The 27,212-nt window shown below is 36.9% G+C and overlaps 1 protein-coding gene across 4 annotated transcripts in view; it reads left to right on the top strand.

Moving 5' to 3' along the window:
- The first annotated feature begins 7,516 nt into the window (after positions 1-7,516).
- ANKHD1 (ankyrin repeat and KH domain containing 1) overlaps positions 7,517-27,212 on the top strand; it is a 107,016-nt gene continuing 87,320 nt past the window's right edge. For all 4 annotated transcript variants that reach the window (XM_054568340.1, XM_054568339.1, XM_054568341.1 and 1 more), the window contains exon 1: positions 7,517-7,945. In XM_054568340.1, coding sequence (XP_054424315.1) covers positions 7,655-7,945 — 291 coding nt within the window. In that variant the 5' untranslated portion in view covers positions 7,517-7,654. The remainder of the gene's footprint in view (positions 7,946-27,212) is intronic.

The raw sequence follows: 27,212 nt of genomic DNA, 5'->3' as shown, positions 1-27,212 counted from the left end.
GGTTGAAACTGAATTACCTGACCTCAGGGCAAGAGCTGGAGGGCACAGTTTTCTGCCAGACCGAAGTGCTAGCAAAGGCCATTGTTCCTTTTCTGAGACCCCTCCCCTACAGAGCTGGCAGGAGGGCACCACAACTGAGTCTCCATCAACATAGCTCACTTGTTTGCCCCGACTTGGTGATTCCCTGAGACCTGCTACACCCAACTGTGGGCCCACCCAAGCCACCCAAGTGGCTTTTCCATACAACTGGCCTCTTTTGCCTTATGCTTCAGACTTTCCTAAAATTTCCTAAACAAGGAACGTCTGGCCTCAGCAAGTCCCATACCTCTTGCTAAGTCACTCCAGGCCTAGCCCTAGTGGCAGCCAGCAATGGTTCACAGCTTGGCCTCTCCTGCCCTCCAAGCCCAGCACAAGCAGCAGCCATCTCAGATTGCTCTGTAGCTCATGCTGGGTGTCCCCAGTCAGGGCACAAGTGGTGGCTGACCTTGCACCTCCTCAGAGTCCCTGGTGCACACAATAGACAGCTTCAGACTATGCTGGATAGGATGAAACAGCATTATCACCTCCATAAGTGACACAGTCAAGGGGCGGACTTGGTGAGCACCAAAGCCCCACTGAAGCAAGTCCTGCTCCATAGGGTCAACTCCTGCATAGCAGTTCCTCTTCTTTAGTCACAGCAGGTCCTTGCAGCTAATCAGCCTGGGAGTCAATCCCTCCCAGTGATGCCAACAGCAATCAAGGCTCAACTACAACAGGACAGTGCATTCAATCCACAGAGAGGCACATCTGGAGCACCCAGCTTGTGTGGCTGGGGGCAATGTGCTACCAGGCCCTACAGGACACCAATTACACAAGATTACTCTACCAAGTCCAGGAGACGTAGCAGGTCAACCTAACATAGAAACAAACAGGGAAGCAGCCAAAATGTGGAGACAAAGAAATAGGTCCGACAAAGAAAAAACAGGAGAAATCTCCAGAAAAAGAACTAAATGAAATGGAGGCAAAACAATGGTTATAACGATGCTTAAGAAACTTAGTGAGAACTTCAACAGCATAGAAAAGGACAGAGGACCCATAAAAAAGAACTGGTCAGAAATGAAGGATACCTTAACTAAAATGATGAAAAATTTATAGGGAATCAATAGTAGAGTAGATGATGTTGAGAATCAAATCAGTGATTTGGAATATAAGGAAGCAAAAGAAAAACAACAACAACAACAACACCCAATCAGAACAGCAAAAAGAAAAAATAAAAAACAGTGAAGATAGTGTAAGTAGCTACTGGGACTAGTTTAAGTGTACCAACATCCACATCATGGGAGTGCTGCAAGGAGAAGAGAGAGAACATGAAATTGGAAACCTATTTGAAAAGATAATGACAGAGAAGTTCTTTAATCTGGTGAAGGAACTAGACATACAAGTCTTGGAAGCACAGGGAATCCCAAATAAGATGAACCAAAAAAGCCTACACCAAGACATATCATAATTAAAATGTAAAAGGTGAAAGACAAAGAGAGAATCTTAAAAGTGGAAAGAGAAAAGCAGTTAGTTACCTACAACGGAGCTCCTGTAAGACTGTCAGCTGATTTCTCAACAGAAACTCTGCAGGCCAGAAGAGATTGGCAAGGAATATTCAGAGTGATGAAAAGCAATAATCTACAACCAAGATTACCTATCATTTAGGATAGAAAGACATATAAAGAGCTTCCCAGACAAGGATAAGCTAAAGGAGTTCTTACCACTGAACTAGTATTACACAAAACAATATTAAATGGTCTTCTTTTAAGAAGAACAAAAATATGAACAATAAAGTGGCAATAAATACATATCTATCAACAACTGAACCTAAAAAAGAAAATAAATGAACAAGCAGAACAGAAACAGACTCATTGATACAGAGAACATTTTGACAGTTGCCAGATGGGAGTGGGATTGGGGGCATGGGTGAAAAAGTTGAAAGGATTAAGAAGTACAGATTGGTTGTTACAGAATAGTCACAGAGATGTAAAGCACAGCATAGGGAATACCGTCAATAATATTCTAATAACTACATATGGTGTCAGATGGGTGTTAGGTTTATCAGGGTGACTACTTGGTAAGTTATATAATGTCTAATCACTGGAGTGCACGCCTGACACTAATATAGTATTTTATGTTAAATGTAATTGAAAAATAAAAAATGATTTAAAAAAGAAGTAAATTGGACCTGGCCAGTGTGGCTTAGTTGTTTGGAGCATTGTCCCATGACCAAAGGGTTGCAGGTTCTGTTTCCCAGTCAGGGTACATGTCTGGATTGAGATCTGATCCCCAGTCCCGGGCACATATGATCCCCGGTTCGGGCACATGTGGGAGGCAGCCAATTGATGTTTCTCTCGCAATGATATTTCTCTCTCTCCCTTCCTCTGTCTCTAAAAGCAATAAAAAACAAATGTCCTTGGGTAGAATTAAAAAAAATCACAACTTATTTGAAACATTTTAATTTTTTATTACTCAAAAAGTACATATTCATGGTAAAAAACCTAAAAAAGTCTAAAAATATAAATATTCAAAAAGATGTAGTAAATCTATGTATAATTAAATCTATGTATAATTCCATTACCTAGAGATAATTACTATTAACATTTTGGTTTTATGTCTAACCTACTATACTTTTTCTATGCACATATGTTATTTGATTTGAAGTACTGACTATATTTTGATATGAAATGCTTCTGAAGTTATGCACCTTTAAAGGTATACCTCTAAAGGTCAAATGGACAAACTTCCTAGTTTAAGTGTCCCACAAAGAAGTATACCAATTACCTAAAGTGGACTTGGTATTTCTGATTTTCAGCTGCAGATCCTCCCATCAAACCCTACTTCATCTCAATAATCCCAATGCATATTCTCCTTGACAGGCTGTCCTTTATCCAACAATTTGAGGATTAAGGAATCCTGACAGAGCCCCAAGGAAGAAGGTGGTTATTAATTGCTCCCTCCTGTCCCCTTTGTTTAAAACCTGAGTGATTTCCACCATAAGAAATATTTATATACTCGTTCATATTAGAAGTTTGGAAAAACCCCATTACTAGTACTAAAGGTGTATAATCAAAGGAGCAATATCATTTACTTGCCCCATTCTTGTTGAGCACACAGCAAGGATGGAACTTCAAGTTGGCAAACAGGCATTTTTTTTTGTTGTATATATATATATATATATATATATATATTTTTTTTTTGCCCCTTTTCAAGACAGGCAGGCTCAGTAACAGAATAAACTCTAGAAAATGTTCTGAATAATATGCTATAATTTTCTTGCTTCATGGTGGCGGTAGTCCAGCTGCAAGTGTAGCCTCTTATTTTAAAAAAATATGCCCACCTCCTAGATGTTGCTAGACAGCTTGCAGGTATAGTCAACTATAGCTCAAATAGTGGCAGGCTACAGTCTAGTTGTGATTTTATGACTTTTCAATTAAACTAATGTGTCCAGTGATTCCTGAAGAATAGACAGTTGAGAGAGTTAGCCTTCTGTAGTATTGTTACCACCACCCCTTCTCCCCGTAAAAAGGAAAAAAGTCTAAATGCCATCATTACAGAAATGGACAAATAAGTGGGACAATTAGTCAACAGACTACCATGAATTAGTAAACAAGAATGACAGAGCTCTTTATATACTGACATGGTATATCTCTATGGAATAAATTAGGAGACAAAAAGCAAGTTACTCAAGTGTGTATAGTATGTTGTATTAAAAAGGAAAACAATAACTTGACATGTATGGAATTGCATATATATATTCATATATATATATCTAGAAGGATATTTAATAACTTAATAACATAGTTTGCTTGTGAGAGGAGATACGGGTGTTTAGTGGGAAAAGGACTCCTTTCATTGCATTTTTTTAAATTCTTCTTAAAATTTGAACCATGTGAAAATATTAACTTCAGATTTTTAAACATGAAATTACCTAGTCTAAGAAACTAACAATATAATTGGAGAAATGAAGAGATAAGTTTTAAATTAAATGTTTCCTACTGTTACAAAGGAGGAAGATAGCAAATTTGGTGGTATTTAGGGATAGCTCCACCTACACTGTTAATCAGCAGGTTTATAAGAAGAATATAATGTTTGGAGTATTATATCAGGTTACCTGATTAATGAAGTTCCTCTACCATGGATGGTAACATGAAATCAATGTTATATAGTGGGAAGAACACAGGTTCTGAGATGAGGCCGAAATAAATTCAAATCTTAGCTATTCCAAGCTTGGGTGAATTATTTAACTTTTTTGGAGTTTCAATTTTCTCATCTGTAAAATGGGTGAAATCTTGATAGGGTTATCATTATAAAGGTTATACAACATAACATCCTAGTGCAACAATTTGTTGGCTCACTTTAACCTCTTTTCCTTATACATTAGACTGGACTCAGATGGGCTGACATAACAGAAATTAAGCTGTGAGGAAATGAAGATTGCAGTGAAAGACCTACCGATAGCTAAAGTCTTGGTCTGTACAATTTAGTTTGTTAATCTCCTATTTCTTATGAGGAATAAAGCCTTTCGTTACCTCATAAGTTTTAAAAATCCTTGGGTGATACAGTGTCTCCTTTTTCCTTTTCCTTCCCTGTCTGAAAGACGGTCAGAAGTGTTTTGAAACACATTATAGTGGTACCCTACCTAATAAATATCCCCACTCATTTTCTATGGGAAAACATGTATTCTAATGCTCATTTCTAACAAATATACTTTTAAGAAGGATTTTGCTCTCTACAACTTATTCAGCATTTGAAAAGTCAGTGTATTACCTTTTATTTTATTAGTAAATAACATCTTAAGATACAATATATCAAAACTAAGGTTACCCACCAAATCACATTAATGTTTATTGATATTTTACAGCAAATATATTAGGTGTGATTTTATATATTCACCAATTAGTTTTTACATTTGTAAAACCACATGAATGTGGTATATATGGAAACATTAAATCACTTTTAATACAGAGCTTATACAGCAGTCTTAAATACAAGCAGTTCTCAACACCCATATTTACGTCAAACTACTGACAGTAAGTGTCTTAAGGTAAAGATCCAGGAGAAAAAAAATGATCACTCAATCATATTTTCCTGGCTATTCTGAGGGTTGGTTGCTAGGCATTGGGTAGAGAAGCATTTTTTTATATACTGAGAGAATATTTTTGTCTAAAATATACTGGGAAAATTTATATACCCAAATTTCCTCTGTCCTTGAGATTCATCACCTTTGTTTAAAGAATTTAATGAGTTTGTTTAGGGAGTTGCATCAGAAATTATTTTTGTATTAGTGGTAGGAATGACAAGTAGTTCCTTTGTAATGTTGCACCAGTCAATACCTGTTTTTGCCTAGGGACGTATCCATACCAATTCTGGATAATCCAGCTTTGAAGTGGGATGGGCAGTGCTGGCTTTCTTTTTGTTGGTATTATTACTTTGGGCTGTGACCTAGTCACACATGCCTTGAAAACTTAAACAGCATTGAGGAGATGAGCTAATTAAGTACTACAAATTCTAACTACAGCCAGTACATACCTGCCATTTACATCAAAATAGTTTTCTAGAAAAGGTACAAAAATTTTTCCACTTTCTACAACTTATTATCTAGAAAGAACATTTACCTAACATGTTCTGATTATAGGAAACACTGTCTTTTTTCTTCATGCGAAATGCCAAAATTAGCAATTACCAACCCAAAGAAATTTGCACAAAATTCAAAATGTTCTTTAAAGAAAAGTTAGGCAGAATCCATTTTTAAAGTCTTAAAAAAAAATCATTATATTCTTTACAGGTTCTAGTTCAGGGGAGGTAAATATTAAACATTGCACAATCAAGATATACAAAGCCCTTTGTTAAAGTTGCAAAAGAGGAGATAATGCCAAATCGTTTGCTTCTAGCCAGCCTTTGTTGGCCAAAAACCATACAGACATTTTCTGGGTCAAAGGACATTTGCCATACAGACCTCACCAAGTGACGTTCTTGTGATTTTTTTATTATAGGATTAGTTGGACCATGAGCATTTTTAAATCCCTTTTTATTGACAAAGGAAACAGAGGTAATAGAGGTAGGGTTCCTTAGAGGGTAAGAGACCCCCTTAGCTAGCTTTCTCCTGCATCACAGAGAACTGACCATCAGTCTGGTGGGCAGGACCCAGGGGCAGGTGAACTGAAGCGTATCAAACAAAAATAAGTTTTTATTTTAAATTTGGCACTACGCTAAGCGCCCTATGTTATTATCTAATTTATTCACAAAGGCAACAACTCAATGAGGGAAGTACTAACATGACCTGCATTTTAACAGATGAACGAACTGAAAGTCACAGAGATTAAATAACGCCCAAAGGTCACACAGCAAACAAGTGACGGCACCAGAACTCGAAATTGCTCCCAAACACGCAGTCTTTTTTTAACCACTGCCTTCAGCCCGGCGGTCTGATTCCGCGCGCTGGGAACAGCCTTTCCCCTCTTCCTTCGTGGGACAGTTCCCAGTACTGAGGCATGGCGCTGTCCAGCCCTCAGGCCCGCCGCCTTCCACAAGAGAACGCGGCCCCGCAGGGCGATCCCGCCCGCAGGTTGTAGAACTGCCGCGCCCAGCCGCGTCATTGCACGCGGGCGGGCCGAATATCCTCAGGAGCCCATTCCAAGCAGCCCACACAGTCCCCTGAATTCCTCGCGCTGGGCTCTGTTCGGAAAGGCCGGAGGCGAGCAGCAGGACGGACCCCACACGTCTCTCTCGTAGCGCCCTCACTCCTACCCAAGGAGCCTGAGGCAATAGTTCGGGCAACCTCACCTGTCCCAGAAGGGAGACCACTCTAGTGACTGACGTAACGCTCCTCCAATCAACGCCCGGCGGGAAGGTGGAGTCTAGCTGAGACTGATTGCTCCTTCCTCCAATCCCGGTGCAGCAAACCTCCGGCCGCAGTCTCCGCGCCTGGCAAAGAGCGACAGGTGGGAGCTGCGATACCCCCGCGTCTTTTGCATACTTGACGCAGAAGCCTCCGAGCGCATGGTGAATTCTACTCCAAAGCTCACCGATTCTTGCAGGTCGTCACCTCAGCCATCATTTTATCAGAAGTGGAAATTCCCCAACCCTTTCCCGTCACCTCAGATGGGGGCGGGATGAATGGTACTCTTAGTGACCAATTGTACCACTCGACGTTCTGTGACAAAGTGACCGACATTTTATGACGCCAATGAAATCTCCCACTGTCAGGGGTCACTATGACTGACCACAAGGCCAACTAATCCACTTTAAGGTCGTGACGCGATAGTCAGAAAACTTGACCAATAGACGTAGAAAAAGACCGGAAGTCAGCGCGCGGAGATGGGGGCGGGTGTTCACAACCGCCCAGGCCTGCGCGGGTCAACGCAGCTTGGGGGCCCAGAGCCAGCGAGCGGCGCGTGACGAACAGCCTGAGCGACGGGTCGTCTTAGCCAATGATCTGCAGCCGCTTTGGAGCTGTAGCCAGTGGCGAGTGTGGGGGGTGGGAAGCAGCAGGTTAGGCAGTGAGAAGTTAGTGGCGCTGCTGGGACGGGGGAAAGGAGACGCTTCTTCCTCCTGCTGCTCTCCTCGTTCCCGTGATCGGCGGCGGCGGTGGCCGCGAGTGACTCTGCAGTGCCTCCGGCTCCGCGTGCGAATCATGCTGACCGACGGCGGAGGCGGGGGCACCTCCTTTGAGGAGGACTTGGACTCGGTGGCTCCGCGATCCGCCCCAGCCGGGGCCTCGGAGCCGCCTCCGCCGGGAGGGGTCGGGCTGGGGATCCGCACCGTGAGACTCTTTGGAGAGGCCGGGCCTGCGCCAGGAGTCGGTGGAGGCGGCAGCGGTGCCGGCGGAGGGGACGCGGCGCTGGATTTCAAGTTGGCGGCTGCTGTGCTGAGGACCGGGGGTGGAGGTGGTGCCTCTGGCAGCGACGAGGACGAAGTGTCCGAGGTACGGCTCCAGGACCCCCACTTTCTACACATCGTGGGGCATGAAAGCTCTGTGGGCCGGTTCAGGGCGGGGACCACCCTCCCGCTGCCCCGGCGGAGTCGTTCTCTGACAGCGATCGGCTCCTAGGCGGTAGTGGCACGGTGCGGGCCTAGTGCTCCCTCAGCTTACTCTTCAGCCCGCGGCTCCAGCCGGACCGGTTCCCGTCACCATCTGTAGACCCGCAATGGTCTCTAAGCTTCGCGCGGGAACGAGGACTCGCCAGGCTACCTCCCGCCCACCCCGCTTTGGAGGTGGGGGGGCGGGGTCTTGCCAGAGTCCCTGCCCTTGGTACTGAGAGAGCGAGACAGAGGGAAGGAGAGAGAGACTGAGTCAGAGAGACAGGGAGTCAGAACTAGCTACCTCGAAGAGCATTTCCATTATATGCCTCTCCCCCATACTGAGGGGTTGGACATTTATTTGTCTTATGCCTTACCTGTGTTTTTAGGTCGGGTTCTTAATTTCCGTCTTTAGTTTGAGACAGGTGAGTGTTAAGGAGCTCCCTGCTCTTACCTCGAAAAATCACGTGAGTCTTGCACCTGGGACCTTCTGTGAAGTTAGGAAAAGGAAGTTCCCGTACAACTACAGAGTAGTTGGATAGCTGAATGCTGGAGATTTTTAGGCTTGGAGAAGGCGAGGCACCCTATGGCCGTATTTTGAAATGAGGGGAATTAGTTAATCAAGCCCTCCTTTTAACTCTTATGTGTGTGCTGGGCCTTGTTAGGTCTGAGCAACCTAGGGTAGTAGGCATCATCTTTTGGGCTCTAGGAAAAAAGGAGACATTTTCTATACATGCTTTTTTCCTTCTTGACTATGGCTTGGATACGGTACTGTACTGTGAAGACTATTGTTCTAAGTGCTCAGAGTATTGTATTTCAGTTCTAAGGTGCCTGGTTCATCCCTTATGACCAATTATTTTAACCTCTGATCTTGGTGTTAAAGTACAAGGATTTCTCTGTGTGTACAACTCTCCTGGCTGTTGTATTTGAGAGGAATAGAGGAAACTGTATTTGTGGGTTGCAGAATACAGTTAGTGCACTGTTTTATAATCTAGGTCTGAACAGGGATTCCTTTAGATTTAAAACCTTCATACATTCTGGCCCCAACATTTTGCTTTGGAAAAAACAGTGTGTGGGTTGTAATAGAACTAGTCCCTTGAATGTCTGTATCGTTGATGAAAATTGATGAGAGATGAGCCTAGAACACATATACCTTTTACCTATAAAATAAAGTGGGGAACATCTTTAGAGTATATTTTTCTTTGAGACTTGTAAGAGAGACTGAAAAGGTTTACTTTGGTCTAAGAGTGATGAAAAGAGGAGGTCCTTGATTTTCTGGACTATTTTCCATAATTATCGTAGGTGGGATAAAAATCACTCATTTGCTTTTATGTAGTAAGTGGTATTCTTAAATTTCTTCAGAGGCAGAGTGCTGGTGAGTCTCCAAAGTCTTAAATATCTAACTCTTTGGGCTCATGTGTTATGTCTGGGAAATGAGATTTTAAAGTAACCGTATCTGCCATTTTGGTGAGGCTTGTGCATATACATACATACACACACAGAGAATTTCATTTGGAGTCTGCATACCACATGGTTAAAGCTATGAGCAAAATCCACATCTTTTGTCTTGTTTTGGGTTTTATCATAGAAATTATTTAGGCTTATGGTAGAACCCCTTCCTTAAGCCTCCTGTTTACATAAGTTTCCTGTGCCTAAAAAGGACTTAAGTATTGTCAGTGTAGACCTCATTTTTGAAGTGAAGATTTCTAGGATACCCAGAGACTGGTCTCAGGTGATGTGCAGTGTATGTATAGATTCTTTCATAACTTGTGGAGAAAGGAAATTTTGTTTCGTTTCTCCAATATCACACAGAGAAGAAATTCCTGGAGTATCCAGTGTCTGCTCTATAGTACATGTGGTATGGTATAGTCCATGCCTTTGTGAGTGAAATGAACTATTTTGGCCAAGCAGATTTCTTGTTTTTTTTCTACCTGACAAGATGAGCTTCTCCCATATTATTGCTTTTGAATTTCATTGTGAAAGACCATAAATAATAATCTTCAAAAAAAACACCAAACTGGTATTTGATGATAATACTAAAATCTTTATTTTCATCTTTCATAGATGTTTTAGAATGAAGTATTTAGATCTAGACACCCAGAAAGATAATGACTTGTTTGCAGTTTGAGAGTGAAGTTTCTTTTATTCCCCAAATGATCTAGGTGAGAAATGGGTAAGAAACATAGAGGCCTAGTGTATTTGCTCTAGAATTAGTTGAAGTCATACATTTGGTGTACAAAGGTGTAGCTACTCTAAGGACCTCTTTTCTGTTCATTAGCAGATTCTATAGCTGAGACAAAAACAAGTTGCTTTTCCTTGCTAGCTAAGGTAAAAGATCTTTTAGTTTGAGGAAGGTGCTTGGGTCTTTTTGAAAAATTTTGTATTAGAATTGTGTTACCTTTTTGGGCTCCTTGGTTCTTGTTGTTTTAAATTTGGAGTAAATATGTGTTATGTATTTCTTCACACACAATGAGAATGTTCCTTAGCTGTCAAAGGCCTCTAATAAAAGCCAGAACTGGCATGGATTCTGTTGAAATGTACCCATTGTTCAGAATAGAGATCAGGTTGAAAATTCTTTAAAAACCAGTTTTTAAATATTAATTTTAGATTTGAAGTCTTTGCTTTTTAGCAAGTGAAAAGAAAAATAAAATTCCTAAAGAAAGGACTTTAGTGAGGTTTATGACTCAGTTTTTCTGGCATAAGAATGTATGCATACACTGTGTATATAGATATGACATTCTTTTATAAATTATAAAAATAATATAGTCTCGTGGTGTAAAAAGACAGGTATCTATTTAAAAAGTATAGTTTTATATCATAATAAGATTTTCCTTATCTTGAGGCAGGTGCACACAGACATTGTATATAACAATTTATAGCAAATTATATATGTAACAAATTATAACAAAAGCTTTGTAGGGAATTTTTTTGTTCCCTGAGAATTACATTTAGAGTCAAAGACAGGGGCTCATACAGAAGTTCCATTCTGATTTTCTTTAGTAGGAAGGAGGTGGATCATTTCCTTTAGGGATATTTATGAACCTATAATATAGAGCAAGATTTCTCAATAGCAGCATATTGACATTTTTGTCCAGACAATTTTTTGTTATGAGGGGCTTTCCTCTGCATTAGCAGCATCCCTAGCCCTTACCCAATAGATGCCAGTAAAACCCACTCAGTTGTGACAGCCAAAAATGTCTCCTGGGGGCAAAATCACTACTGGTCTAAAGGCCACTCTTATTGTCAGGGATGGCAATTTTGTCATGAATACTCTGTATTCAAACTCCAAGTAAACAAGGTGAGTCACTGCTTTTAATGGCATCTCAGGGCTTAAGCTTATGACCAGAACAAGAAAAAAAATTAAAAGAGGGTACCAGAAGTTTTAATGCTGTAAATTTTCTATGGTAAATTTATCATTTGGGGGAACTTTCACTTAAAGTACTATATTATTTTTTAAAAGACATTTATTGTCCAGGAAAGTGAATTTCTAAAAAAAACAAAACAAAACAAAACTTTATGGGGTCTTTGTTTAAGATAGAAAGGGCTTTTATTCCATAAATTGTAATCAGAAGTGATAAATAGGAAATGGAACTTTGAGTTCTAGTGAGCAAATTTTGGAGACATTGGAGATGTTTATTGAAGGAAAAGTTGCATATTATTAACTGTAGTGATTTGTTATATAGCATGAGTACAAACCATGCACAAGTTTAATTCTGTAAAGCCTGAAGACTACATATAAAATGTGTGTTGATGAGTATGTTTACAAGAATGGTAGGTCAAAACAATTGCTTGATATGGGTGGAGGAAAACCTTACTGTGAAACTTGATGTAGGGGTTTTCTTTTGGTTATTATTTAGTACATTTCAATAAGTGATTACATTCATATAGTGTAGAAGTCAAAGTAAAATAAAGACAAATACAGTTAAAAGTCTAGAGGTCATCCCCTCCTCCCAAGTATCCTGCCCTCTACACCTTTAATGTCTTATATATTCTTTCAGATTTTCTTTATGGAAATACAGATACGTATTTTTATTTTCCCCACTGTTATACAGAAGATACCATATTATTCATATGAGATTTCTAAATGGTTAATTTGAGAAGGATTTAGACTTTTTATCTAAACAAAAGAGATAAAACATGTAAAGAATGAAGCATTGGGGAGGAGTTTAAGGACATTCCTTTCTGAGCCTATCTGGTAGTAGAGTGATGATGTACGAGATGCCCTGTGAAAATCAATTCTGGCCTTCTGATTCAGTGATGAAGATAAGATAAATAAAATATGTTGCTTTAAAGAAAGCAAAGCAGTTTTTTAAAAGCATTAGTCTTGAGTTGGCAAGTATAAAGAAATGAGTCTACCATTTTTTTTTCTGCCAAATTTACCATCCTGCAGAACTAGAGTTATAAGAAATAAAAAAAAATTTAACCCACTGCAAGTGAATTATTTAAATATATCTATCTTCTTGGACCTTATTATTTATAATTTTCCTCTCCTGTTGCTTGTCTATAAAGTTATAGAATCTTGATGATAATGCTATCTCATCTCATTTTTAGGTAACTGCTACCATTTATTGAATGCTTATTATATGCCTGTACCGTACTAGATACTTTCATTATTTTATTTAATCGTTTCAACATCCATTTGAGGTAGGTATATTATCTACATTTTTATAGACAAATAAATGTAGGCTCAGAGAAACAATGACTCCAAAAAAACAAACAAAAAAAATGGTTAAAATGTTACACAGCTAGTAAGTGGTAAAACTAGGATTTGAATTCAATATTGAATCCATGCTACTATTGCACTCCCTCAGATTAAGAAATAGGCAAAGTGTTTGATTATGGAATGCTTTTTCTTTAATACATGCTTGATTAGTCCCTGTTGAAGTTCTCATAGATCTACAGTGAAATGAGAAAAGTGACGAGATCTTGTCTGGGTAGCTTCGTTGGTTAGAGCATCTTCCTGATTGCCAAGCTTGCAGGTTCAATTCCCACTCAGGGAATCACCCAATGAAAGCATAAATAAGTGGGAAGAAAATCTATGCCTCTCTCTCTCTCTCTTTCAAAATCAATAAAAACATAAAGGCAATGTAGTGACTTTCTCATAAAGCTATTTTTTTCACTTGTTTTCTATTTTGAGATAACACCCTTCCTACTCTTACAAAGTAATTATTTAAAATATACCTATTTGACAAAATATCAAATTGGAAACTTCATGTCAGAACCCTGGGTAAAGCCTCAGAAGCTTGGGAACCATTGAGCTAAGCGACTTACCCAGGATCACAAAACTAATTTGTAGTAAAAATAGGTCATCTGACTCCCATTCCTGTTATCCTGCTTGCTGGATTGCCCTGCTTACTATTTCTCTTGTGATGCATTTTACTAGTGAATTAATTAGTTGCTTAAGAAATGCCTATCTCAAACTATCATATAATCCATAGCTAACCTTGTTGGAAAAGTTTTATATTTAATGAAATTAGTGATTACAATGTAGATCAGTATATTAAGAAAGAAATCAAAGGTGTACCATTGAGCATAGAAGGAGTACTGTTCTAAGGTCATTTGTAATTAAACTTACTTGAAAAGTTCAGGCCTTGTCATTATTCATTTTTAAAGAAAGAAATATTAAAACTGCTGATAAAGGTATATACCCAACTTTGCACCAACATTTGCAACTTTATCAATATGGGAAACACTTGTTTGGCAATATTGTTACACTCTAATTAATTTAAAAATTAAAATCTGTACACTGTCCTATTGGTAGTTACTGACAGTGTATGGTTCCTGTGAATGAAGATCATTTGCCTTATGATGACTGACTGATTTACCTTTCTTCTGGCCAGCTTTACCTAAACCAGGAAGAGGGTAAAGTTGTATATAAGGCACTTTTTTATTTGCTAGGCTGAAATTGAGCAACTGTGCTATGAAAGAGCACATTTTGTTCTTTCTCCACTGTACACACTTCAGTTCTTTGTTTTTTTCCTTAATGGATGCTGTTTTCAGTAGTAGAAAGGGTTTTTTTTTTTTTTTTTTTTTAAAGTATATATCTCATTGTATCGAAGTAGTTTGATTCACCCGCATTCGTGTGCAATTTTGAAAAGAGAAGAGCCAGGTGTACCCCAGGGATTAGCCTTCAGAACTAAAGAATTGAGCATGAGAACAGTTTACATTGTCAAGAAGTTGCTAAGGTAAGTTTGATGTGTTTAACAGTTTGTAATGAGGACAGTTAGACTGAGAACAAGTGTTTGTTTTTTTAATTGTGGTAACATATTACATAAAAATGACCCTTTTAACCATTTTTTTTTGTTTTTTAAGTTGTGTTAAGATATAATTTACCATTTGAAAGTGCAGTTCAGTGACGTTAAGTACATTGACATTGTTGTGTAACCATCACTACCAGACTTCTCCAGAACTTTTTCATCTTTCCAAGTGGAAACTCTGCACCCATTAAATAATACCTCAGCTTGCCTTCCCCAGCCCTTAGCAACCACAATTGCTATGTTTTTTCCTCTATGAATTTCACTATTCTAGGTACATCAAATAAGTGAAATAATACAGTATTTCTGTTTTTGTGACTGGCTTATTTCACTTGGCATGTCTTCAAGGTTCATACTTATAACGTGTTAGAATTTCATTCCTTTTAGAGGCTGAATACTATACCCCTGCATGGGTATATATTTTGTCTATCCATTTATCCATTGATGGATACTTGGATTTCTTTTACCTTTTGACTAATATGAATATGCTACTCTGAACATGGGTGTACAAATAATCTGTTCGAGTCCCTGCTTTCAATTCTTTGGGTATATCTCCAGAAATGGGATTGCTGGATCGTATGGTGATGCTATTTTTTATTTTTTGAGGAATCACCATACTATTTTTTATAGCAGCTATACCTTCCCACCAGCAATGCCCAAGTGGTCCAATTTTTCCACATTCAAGCCAATACTTGTTATTTTCTATTTTGTTTTTGTTTTAATAATAATCATCCTAATGGATAGAAGTGTTATCTCATTGGAGTTTGGATTGGAATTTCCCTAATGATTAGTTATCCTGAGCATCTTCGCATATTACTTATTGGCCATTGTATATCTTCTTTGGGGAAATGTCTATTCAAATTCTTTGCCTATTTTTAATTGGGTTGTTTTTTCACTGTTTAATTGTAGGAGTTCTTTATATATTTTGGATATTAATCACCTAACAGATACACAGTTTGTACATACTTTCTTGTATTCCCTGGCCTTTTCAATCTTGAAAGTGTCCTTCCATGCTTAAGTTTTTAATTTTGATTAAGACCAATTAATCTTTCTTTTTTATTGTTTGTAGTTTTGGTGTCATATCCATGAAGTCATTGCAAATCCAATGAAGATTTTTTTTGTATGTTTTCTTCTAAGAATTTTATAGTTATAGCTCCTATTTAGGTCTTTGATCCATTTGGAGTTAATTTTTGTATATGGTGTTAGGTAAGGGTCCAACTTTATTCTTGTGAATGTAGATATTTAGTTTTTTCAGCACCATTTGTTGAAAAGGCCGTCTTTTCTCCCTTTGGTGGTCTCCGCATCCTTGTTGAAAATCGATTGACCATATATAGGAGGATTTATTTTTGTGCTCTCTGTTTTCTTTTATTGGTCTATATGTCTTCCTTTATTTCAGTACCAAACTGTTTTGATTACTGTAGCTTTTGTAGTAAGTTTTGAAATCAAGAAATGTTAGTCCTCCAACTTGGTTCTTCTTTTTTTTTTTCAAGATTGTTCTGGCTGTTCAGGGTCCCATGACATGCCACATAAATTTTACGATGGGTCTTTCTCTTCCTGCAAAAAATGCTGTTGAGCTTTTGATAATCTGGGATTGCTTTGAATCTGTAAATTGCTATGGGTGAGAACAAATTTTAATACAAAGCTTATATAATTATTTCATCACAATAGATATTAACAAATGAAAATGACAAAATATTAAAAAGCACCTGTGATGGGAGAGACTGAGCACTTACTGATGATGTCTTCCTTGAAGCCATTGAACCCAGTTAACATGGAATATTGTGCTCTGAGTAGATGTTTCTGTAATATAACCCGTATTTTTTTTGATTTGTCCTCATGTTGACTACTTGTGATTGATTATGATGCTTCATATATTGATTAAAAGCTAAGAAAAGTATTATTTATTCTTTTTATGATTAGAAATGAGTTTTGGAAAAATCTCCATATGGTATTAAACCTTGATAAAGGAACTTACAGTATTTTCTTTAATGATGTAGATTTAAAAAGTTTTTATATAGGCATTTTATGATATCTTTAGAAGGTAAAGTTCTGGTAGCGTCAGATGATACTTTTGAGTGGTATACTTTGAAAGGACTTCCAGCTTTTACCAGCTTGTAATTGATTTACAAGCCTGTACCAGCCTGTACATGTTTACTTATTTTCCGTTAAATCTCTACATTTTATTTTTGTCTTTTAAAAATAGTACAGTTGCTGCCCTGGCCAGATGACTCAGTTGGTTGGAGAGTTGTCCTATGCACCAGAGGGACTGTGGGTTCAATTCCTGGTCAGGGCATATGCCTAGGTTGCAGATTCTATCCTCAGTCAGGGAGCCTGCAGTGATCATGCAGGAAGCAGCCCATCAATATTTCTCTGTCACATTCACATTTCTCTCCCTGTCCCTGTCCCTCTTCCTGGCCCTCTCTCTCTTTCCTTCTCCCTCTCTCTCCCTTTTCTCTCTGAAAAATCAGTAGTGGCATATCCTTGCTTGAGGATTAGAAAAAAATTGTACAATTGCTAAATTTAGTAATGTGAAACAAACTAACATCAAAGAGCAAATCCCAAAGGGGCCAATAGTCCAATTATGTTGGATACATTCTCTCTTTTTTTGTTACTTTTTACATTGATATAATTTCAAACTTACCAAAAAATTGCAAGAATATTACAAGGAACTCCTCCTATATACCCTTTACCTAGATTTGCCAATTATGTTCATTTTGACCCATTTTCTTTCTCTGTAAATAAAAAATAATTTATTTTTGGAGCATTTGAAAGTCGGTTGCATACATCCTGCCTCATTACCCTTAAATTCTAAAGTGTATCTCCTTAACAACAAAGACATTTTCTTACATAATTACAGTATATTTATCAAAATAGGACATTTAACATATTTCTGAAATGTTTTTCAAATTCAAAGTCCCAAAGTTTTAGAAATTGAAATATAATCCATGCATTATAGAATTCACTCTTTAAAGTGTACAATTTGGTGGTTTTTAATAGATTCACAAATTTGAGCTACCATTATCATTGTTTGTGTGTTTATTTATTTATTGAGAGAGGGGAAGGGAGGGAGAAAGAGGAAGAGAAACATCAACGTGAGAGGGAAACATTGATGGGTGGCCTCTCTCATACACCCTGACTGGGGATGGTATCTGCAACCCAGCCATGTGTCCTCACCAGGAATTGAACCAGCAGCCTTTTGCTCTAAAGAGTGACATGCAACCAACTGAGCCACACTGGTCAGGGCTCCACTGTGTATATTAAAACATTCTTACCACTCTGAAATAAAACCTTCTACCCATTAACAGTCATTTCCCATTCCCCACTTCCTGGTAATCACCTACTTTCTCCCTGGATTTTCTTCCTCTGCACATTTTTATATAAATGGGATCATACAATATGACAATATGTAGTCTTGTGTCTTGCTTCTTTCACTTAGCATATTGTTTTCAAGGTTTCTACATGTTGTATCATTGGAAGAATAATCCATTTTGTGGATATACCACATTTTGTTGATTGATTTTTATTTGATGATATTTAGGTTATTTCCACACTTTGGCTATTACGAATAGTGATGTTATGAATATTTGCGTACAGGTTTTGCACAAACGTATCTTTTCAATTCCGTTGTGTATGTACCTAGGACTGGAATTGCTTGGTCATATGATAATTCTATGTTTAACTTTCTGAGAAACTATCAAGGTGTTTTCTACAGCACTTTACATTCCACCAGCAATGTATGAGTTTCCCAATTTCTCTATATTGTTGTTAACTTTTTTTTTTAAACTATAACCATCCTAGTGTGTATAGAGTGATACCTTATTATGGTTTTGATTTGCATTTCCTTATTGACTAATAAAGTGGAGCATGTTTTCATGCACCTGTTGGCCATTTGTATACCTTTGGAGAAATGTGTATTCAAATATTTTCCCCATGTCTTGATTGGGTTATTTGTCTTTTTACTGTTGAATTGTGTTTGTTTTTTTAGAAAAAATTAGCCTGGGTACGAGTCCCTTAGATGCATGATTTGCAAATATTTTCTCCCATTCTGTGGGTTGTCTTCTCACTGTCTTGATTATGTCATTAACATTTTTAAATTTTGGTTTATTGGGTAAGCCCAATATTTATATTTATCTATTTTTCCTTTTGCTGCATCTGCTTTGGTGTCATGTCTAAGAAACTATTGTATAATCCAAAGTCAAAGATTTATGCCTGTTTGCTTCTAAGAGTTTTATAGTTTTAGCTTTTACACTTAGGTCTTTGATCCATTTTGAGTTAATTTTTATATAAGGTGTAAGGTAGATGTTCAACTTTATTCTTTTGAATGTGGATATCTAGTTGTGCTCAACACTGTTGTGAAGACTATCTTTAAAAAATAATTTTTCTTTCAGAGAGAGGGGAAGGGAGGGAGAAAAGAGGGAGAGAAACATTAGTGTGAGTGAGAAACATCGACGGTTGCTCCTCCTTTACACCCCCACTGACCAGGGACCCAACCTGCATCTCAGGCATGTGCTTTGCTGGGAATCGAACCAGCAACCTTTTGCAGGCCAGGGGGAAAAGACAATTTTTTTCTCCATTGAATTGTCTTGGCACTCTTGTCAAAAACCAGTTGACTGTAAATGTGAGGATTTATTTCTATTCTATTGATTTACATGTCTTCTTATGCCAGCTTCAAACTGTCTTGATACTATAACAGTCTTAGTAAGTTTTGAAATTGGGAAGTGTACGTTCTCTAGCTGTGTTCTTTTTCAAGATTGTTTTGGTTATTTTGGGTTATTGGATTGTTCTTGTTCTCTTGATTTGGTCTTCAAGAGAGGTTTAGGAGGGAGTAGTTAATATACTGCAGAATTTGTGGTCACACACAAAAGATCCTCTCCCTATTCCTCATAATATTCCAGCTCTTGAAGTTTCTGTTCCTCTTGTATATGCTGAAGGTGGATGGGAGGGAACTCATGTGATTTAAATTGTGTTTGTTATGCTACCAGAAGAGCAAGTTGTCATAGTATTCTTCTTCTTGTTGTTTTTTTAAATACATCTCTTCCCTAACAAAGCCTGGAAAAATGTTTGAGAGGAGACAAAACTGAAGTGGGAGGAGATGGCTGGTTTGGGTAGTTGTAGTTTGAATGTATCTGATGTAGAATATAGTCTGTAAGAAGAATATGGACAGAATTTCTTTTTTCCAGGATAATAAACAAATGGATAGGTGGAATAACATATAAAATATAGCAATCAGAGTTTTTGCCTCTGGTATCTTCTAACAACTGCTTAAGAGGTGTGAATTCGCTATTTAAGTAGCATACAATTTACTTGACACCCAAGCCAGTGTTATCGCCTGTGTGATTAAACTGCAAAAACAAATCTTGGCTGTCACTGCTCAAATGGTTTAAGTTATGTTCAATTACTAGTTATTTTAATTCTACGAACAGTAGGAGTTTGTACCATATTTTAGTACCTGTTTTACTTAGGACTTGACTGAGAGGTTAACAAAAGAAAGCTTATTTTCTTTTAATTTGAAGAGACCATTATTTAAGACTACTTAAGTCAGGTGCATGGATTTGACCTTTATCCCCCTAACAAAATTTAGAGTAATATGATAATACAGTATCAAAGGTACTGACTATTGTGTATGATTCTCCTCTGTTGCTAATCTGTTACAATTATTATTCACTCATTCTCTACAGAAGAAAATTAGAGTTTAGTTTGGGATAGGGCTGCTTCTTCATGAACCTACATCTTGCATAATAAAATTATGTCTTTCAGAGCTAGAGACCTTAGCAATCTGTTTGAGAATTCTGATTGGTGTTGTAGAGTAGATTTACTTATTACATAATAATGTATATAAAGCCCGCTTTTTGTTAAGCTTCATGCTAGGCTTTGGAATATCAAGGATGAAAAAATGCAGCCCCTGTTCATTAAAGACATCAGTCTCTTCAGGAACTAAACATTTCAGGGAATGTGAAAACAGTAAATTATTTATTCAAGTTATATATACCCTTTATAAACTCCTTTCAGATATTAACAAATTACATTTGAGTGTTTATTCTAGGCATTATGCACTTCAATTGCATCACCTCATTTAATATTCTCTTGGTCTTGTGACAGTTCAAGATCCTAAACTAAGTATGGATCATTGACTTGTGTTAATTGGATGATCACTGTAAAGTTTGATGTTCGGGTGTCTTCAGTCGTTTGTTGGGGTTTAAGTGGAAGGTTCAAAGGGGCTGCGATTTTACATGAAAAGCTACAAAGTCCATCAGCATAAGATTGTCCTGTGCTCATATTTGAACACAGCCACAACTGTTTCTTTAGGTTCTATAAACTCTCCAAACATCCCTGGGTTCAGCACCTTTGGCATTTGCAGTTAATTCTCAGCAATCTTCTCCTAGATATCCATGTTGCTTCCCTGTACCACTTCTTCTAGTGGTCTGCTAACACGTCTTCCAGCTGCCTACTGTATATGTACTCCATAAATATCTCAGGCTCACTAGTTCTGAAACTGAACTTACATTTCCCCCTTCTACCTGTATTCGCCCCCCCCCCCCCCGCCACAACCTTTGTAAATTATATTGCCGTAAAGCTAGTCACTGTCTTCAGAAACCTCGGCACTCACATCTGCTGTTTCTTCTCACCACACACATCTAAGCAGGCACTAAGTCTTGTAGGTTTGTTCTTAACCCCTTATTTATGTGTCCCTTTTGCTGTATCCTCACTGCTTCTGCTGTAAATCAAACCATCATCTTTCACCTGAACTTCTTGCAGTAATCCTTGGCTCTTCCTCCAAGATTAAACATCTCTAATTCCTCCTCTATCATGTTATCAGAGTAAATTCTCTAGTGCCAGTTCAATCATGTCACGCCTTTGGCAAAAACCCTTCCCATTCCTTAGATAAAGGGAGAATCGAAATTCCTTAGTATGACATACAAGGTTATTTAGGATTTTGCTCTTGTCTATTTTCCCATCCCTATCCTTACTGTACCCTACTTTATTTGCTTTTTATATTCCATCTGTAGTTCTCTGAACCTATCAAGCTATTATATGCCCTGGTATATTTGTTCCCACTGCTTTGGCTTCTAGAATCATAATAATAATTACTGTATGCTGAGTGTTTATTGTCCACTGGGCTAAATGCTTGCTTACATATTCTCAAATTTTACGACTACCGTATGAAAAAAGTGATATTATTCCCAATTAACAAGCAAGGAAACTGAAGCTTAGAGACATTAGTAACATATACAAAGTTGTGCGTCTAGTAATGATGAAGCCAGGATTTGAATCCCGATGTCTTCTTGGGCTGTAAAGCTGACGTTTATAACTACTACTACTCTACACTGCTGCTGTCACTGTTCCCCTCATCCCCATCCTGTTGTATACCTTCTTGTTTCAGAGATGTCATCGCTAACAGATGTCCTTTGTTACTTCCTCTGTGTTCCTCTGTTACGTATATAACTGTTATAGTGTCTGTAATACGTTATTGCATTGACTTGATTATGTGTCTTAATGAGCAAGAATCCTGTCTGTCTTATTTTTGTGTTTCCAGTATAAGAATGTTTGGCACATAGCAAATGCTTAATAAATGTTGAATGAATGTATGTAGAGCGCTTAATATGCTCAGGTTACTTGTTAGTCTAAGACAAATATAATGGGTTCTATATTATTTTTGTGGAGTAGAGAGTAAGAGTATAGGAAGACAAGGTCCTAAGGCAAACTGACCATAATAGTAGTAGTAGTGGTAATATTAATAGTAATAATAATATTTCTTGAGCAATTACCATGTGTTGAACACGTGTGCAAGTTTAGATATATTGCCTTGCTTAATCATCAGTAACTCTGTGATATAGTTTCTGTTATCCTTACTTTATAACTGAGGAAAATGAGGCTAAGAAAGGTAAAACAAGTTAGCTAAGATCACACTGAGCTGTGTGGGCTGGTATTCTATGAGTACTTGTTCTTAGTCATTATGCTGCACTCCCCTTATTGGTATTCATTGGAAGTTTATGGGTGTTTGAGCTCGTTTAACTTATTAAAATTGAGTATCCCATTGGAGTGTTCAATGTTTATTTTCTATTTAGGATAATGAGCAGAAGCCGGGACTTCTTTCCAACTTCAGCCTTACCCATTTATTATGATAGGAAAAATATAGAGGAACATTTCTTTTCAACAGTTAAGATTTCTTGTCTTTAATTGCCAGATACTTCATTCCTGTGGCTTTTCTAATGAATATGTGAGCAGTCTTCTTTTTTTAGAAACTTATTGTGGCATAAATTTTGTTATACGTGTGATGGTTAGAAATAATGTAGATGTAGCTGCCAGAAATTACTAAGTGAAAGCATGATTCATCTGTTAAGAGCTCTGGTCAGAGAGGAGTTAGTGGGCTTGATAATCTATTACATTTAATTTAATTTAGTATAAAGAAGTTTTTTCCTGACATCACTATTACTTTTAAACTGTGACATTGCAATACCTTCAGATTCTCTGCTTACTTCATTTCCTTGTATTTGTTTTATTTATATTTCATTGTTTAGGAGATTGATTCACTTAATTCAGTTTTATGTGGTGAAAGAAAGGGTGTGAGCTTTGGAGTCTGAAAAACAGCTTTGGATCCCTGCATACTTATGTGATCTTGGGCAAGCCACTTACCTTTTCTGAGTTTGTTACTTAAAATGAAGATCAGTTAATTGACTTCATTGAATAGCTATGATTGAGTGGACTAATATATGGAACATGCTTTTACACATGACACATTTTATTAATGGTGATGTATTTTTAAGTACTTAATGGTAGTTATTATTTTTTAAAAGATCTTCCGTTCTCCCATCTTTAGATACTTCAAAAATAATAGATTTTATATTAAAACTATAGTTTAGAAATGAAGTTTTTGTGGTTGAGCAAAGTAGTGTTAATTTTCTCCAATTTTAATTTAGGATTAGGAAAAGCATGATGGTTCTCTCTTGTGCTGTGTGAAGCTAAAGAAATCGCAAAATACCATTTATGCTTTGTGAGAAGAGGATTGTGGGTCTGAAATTGAGAATACAGTTTTCCTTGTAGAAATAAATTTGAGAAATTTTTATGTTAAGGAACACAGCCTTTTTATTCCAGTATTTCAGGATGTTGCTGATTATATTGGGCATTACTGTATCAGGAAGACTCATTCCTGAATTTATCATTATTTGGTCCTGAATTGCAACTGTGTTACTTTCTCCCTTTAGTGGTTCTTGCAGTATGTTTGTGGTGGATGCTACTGTTGAAACTTTTGGAGTACTGAGTGTTTTGGTCAAAAGGAATTATTGTGTCTTTTAGTAATTATGTCTTGGAACACTGACCCAACTTTTTGGCTGCTCCAACTAGAAATCAATAGTAAGCCATCTGCATTCTAAAACTGGTGTAAATGATGATTCTTACTTAAAAGTAGGGGGCCTAATTTGGGTGGGGAAAGGCGAGACATGTTAATCTCTCCTATAGATTGAATAAGAGAGAAGAGGAGAAGTAGCAAGTACATTTATAAAAGTGTATATTTTAGAAGTTTAAAATGTTTCATTTAGCTTATTTTTATCAAATATGAATTTCTTAAGGGAGATTTATTTTTGAAGGTTTGTGAGGAGAGGTACTGTAAGATAAATACTTAGCTGTCCCTTAAGCTGTCTCATAGCTCCAGGTGGAATTTGTGGGAGTGATGATTCTTAAAAGTTAGCAGAAACAAAATTTGTGGTTACTAATACTTTAGTCCCTAACATAAAATACAAAACATGTTAAAAATGAAAAATTCATAATCTATTTGTCTTTTCAAAGTCATTCTATCTAAAAATGTATTTTCTATTTGTGTTTGAGAGCGTGGGTGGTATTCTTTATCATGCTTGTTGCATAATATGACCGTGTGACTATAGAATATATAAACAAATATATAATGTACATGTTGTACGATAATGTCCATTTTTACTAAGTTCTTTTCTCTTTTAACTAGCAATTGCTATTACAGAAATACCACCTTAGAGAAGGTAACAATTAGTTACTGACAAATACAGAGGTGAAATTTTTACTGTTATATGACTTAAAACATATTAATATTATTGAAAATTTTAAGTGTAGCATGGCTTACTTACACTTTGATATAAAATTGGTTCTTTAGTAGAAGCATGTTTTGGCCAAATCATGACTGGATTGATAAATGATTTTTCTAACTATTTTGGCCAGGGCGACTTTTTTTTTTTAAGGTGGTAATAGTTGATTCTGTGGTTAATCTCCCTAGTAACTGTTGCCATCCAGTGGTTCATTTCTGAAATGTCAAGTGGGATAAAAAAGAAAATAGGACAAAATGCTTTTTCCTGTTTTCTTCCACCCCTTTGTTTAAATTCTAGTTGAAGCTAAAAACCACATATTTTTTTAAAGGGGGAATTAAAAAAAAAACTTTTGAAAAGGAAGACAAAGTTTTTGCCTTGAGCATTTTAGAAGAGATTACCTATAAGAGAAAAACAGGTTTTTTTGTTTGTTTGTTTTTGATGGGCCAGATTCTGTTTTGTCCTATTTCCTCCACCTTTTATTTTTCTACCTAATCAGTGGTAGAAGAAAAATCTGCAGTATTTAAGACCTGAAATAAACTTTTCTGCCATTAGCAAGAACAGTACCAAGCTAGGTGGATATTTTATGTGCGCTGCTGAATGAAGCTGCTGGATTGAGATGAACTACGTAACTGTATCATCAGGCAATAGAGAAAATTCCTGTGATCTTTCAGCTAAATGTAAGAAACTATGAGGCCTTTTTATATTCTTTTCTATAATGAAGACTGATTTCATTAGGTATGTCATTCACTTGAAATTATCCATTATATGGACTTTTTTGGTACTCTATCACCAAGCCTTTATTAAATGTACAAAATTGATCTTATTTAATATTTTCATGTAGTTATAAATGGTTTCCATTTTGGCTGGCCAGACATATTATTAGGTAATGCTATAGCAATCTGAATTGCAAGAGTATGTTTCAGTGAGTTTATCAGTAATATATTTATGAACTGCCAAAAGCAATCCCCAAGTGTTCCCAAAGTAATCGGCATAACTGTGTGTATTATTTATTGATTCCACATTTAGACAGGCTTTTAAAATTTTAGAGGGGAAAGGACAAAATAAGTAATAGAATCGAGTGCTTTCTGGTACATCTGATTGACACAAATGTATTTAAATCATTTATGTGCTTCGTTGTATATGACAATAACATCCTAGAAACTTAAGATTTTTTCCTATAAGTGTTGTGAATATTTAAAAATTTTTGAAGTTGTGGGTCAGAAAATAAATATAAAATGGCTAAAACTACATTTGAAAATTTAAATGGTCATCACAAGAAAAAATATGTAACTGAGGTGATGGACAGTAACTAAACATACTTTGGTAATCATTTTGCAGTATATACATAATATGAAATCATTATGGTGTACACCTTAAATTTATACAGTGTTAATGTTTGATATCTCAGTAAGAGTAGAAAAAATAAATAAAATGAACAAAGAAAATACAAGTGAATTTTTATTTAAAAAGCATCATGCTTAGATTCTCAGCGAGTATCATTCTTCCAGTTTGAAAAGGCATAAAAGGTGGACACTGTGAGGCACAGAACAAAAGAGTTGTGATTGCACAGAATTGTATTCTAAAAATTACACTCTTATAGTGTTTTATTATATTCAAAATGTTTTTTACCTTATTTTGTTATTTCAATAGCACTGTGAGGTAGGTAAGGCAGGTATTGTCTTTGTTTAGTGAGGAAGAAAAGGAATGTCAGAAAGGTTGCGTGACATGCCTGATGGAACTAGCACTTGAACCTAATTCTTCTGATCTCTAGTTGCAATATTCATTCCTTTATGCCTTGTCTGATTGAAATGAATTTATGGGCACTCTGACATTGGAGAATTAAACTCAATGAGTTGTCTTATGAATTGTAATTTTCAAAGAGGTTACAAGCCCTCTGAAAGCAAGGGGCACATATCGGTTTTGTGTTTTTCTTCTGAACTTGATTCTTCCCAAGTGCTTAGGAATGTGACCAGGTAGGCAATGAGCAGTCTATTACCTTTTACATGGTCTTACTCAAATCTATCCCAGTTATTCTTTGTAGCCTTAAGCCATAGTTCTCTAGGTACCTTCTAGTTTTTTAAAAATTGAGATATAATTCACATAGCATAAAATTTAACGTTTTAAAGTGTACAATTCAGTGGTTTTTAGGACATTCACAAGGTTATGCAGCATTCACCACTATCTAATTCCAGACATTTTCATCATTCCAGAAAGAAACCTCAGATCTTTCATCAGTCACACATTCCTCCCTCCCGAACTCTTCAGGCATCCACTAATCTCCTTTCTGTCTCTATGGATTTGCCTATGCTGGACCTTTCGTGTAACTTTTTATTCTGTCATGTGTCAATACTTACTCTTTTTTAAGGCTGAATAATATTCCATTGCATGGATATACCACATTTTGTTTACCCATTTACCAGCTGATGGACACTTAGGTTTCCTTTTTTTGCCTGTTATGCATAATGCATCTATGAATTTCTATCTACAGGTTTCTGTGTGAATGTGTATATACATTTTTAATCCTCATATATATGCATAGAAGTGGAATTGCTGTATTATATGGTAATTCCATGTTTAATATTTGAAGAACTTTCAAACTGTTTCCCACAATATAAATGTTGGCTGCAAAGTTTATATTCCCACTAGCAATGTATGAAGGGGACCTTAGGCTTTTCGAGAATGGACATTCTTCATTTTCCAAATGCATTTTCAAGCCTATTTTTAACTTCAAGCCTATATCTGACCACCTGTTGAAATTCTATGTATCTTTAAAAGCCAAGCTCAAATAGTACTTGTCCAGTCTTCCTGGATTACTGAGGCTAAAAGTGACTTTCCTCTAATGTACATAGTTGTACCATTCATTTAT

This window comes from Pteronotus mesoamericanus, unplaced genomic scaffold (assembly GCF_021234165.1).
Source record: "Pteronotus mesoamericanus isolate MK-2021 breed Mesoamerican mustached bat unplaced genomic scaffold, CSHL_Meso_final contig_2, whole genome shotgun sequence".
Taxonomy (NCBI): domain Eukaryota; kingdom Metazoa; phylum Chordata; class Mammalia; order Chiroptera; family Mormoopidae; genus Pteronotus; species Pteronotus mesoamericanus.
Note: the sequence above shows the minus strand (reverse complement) of the source record. Positions and strands in the feature narration are given on the sequence as shown.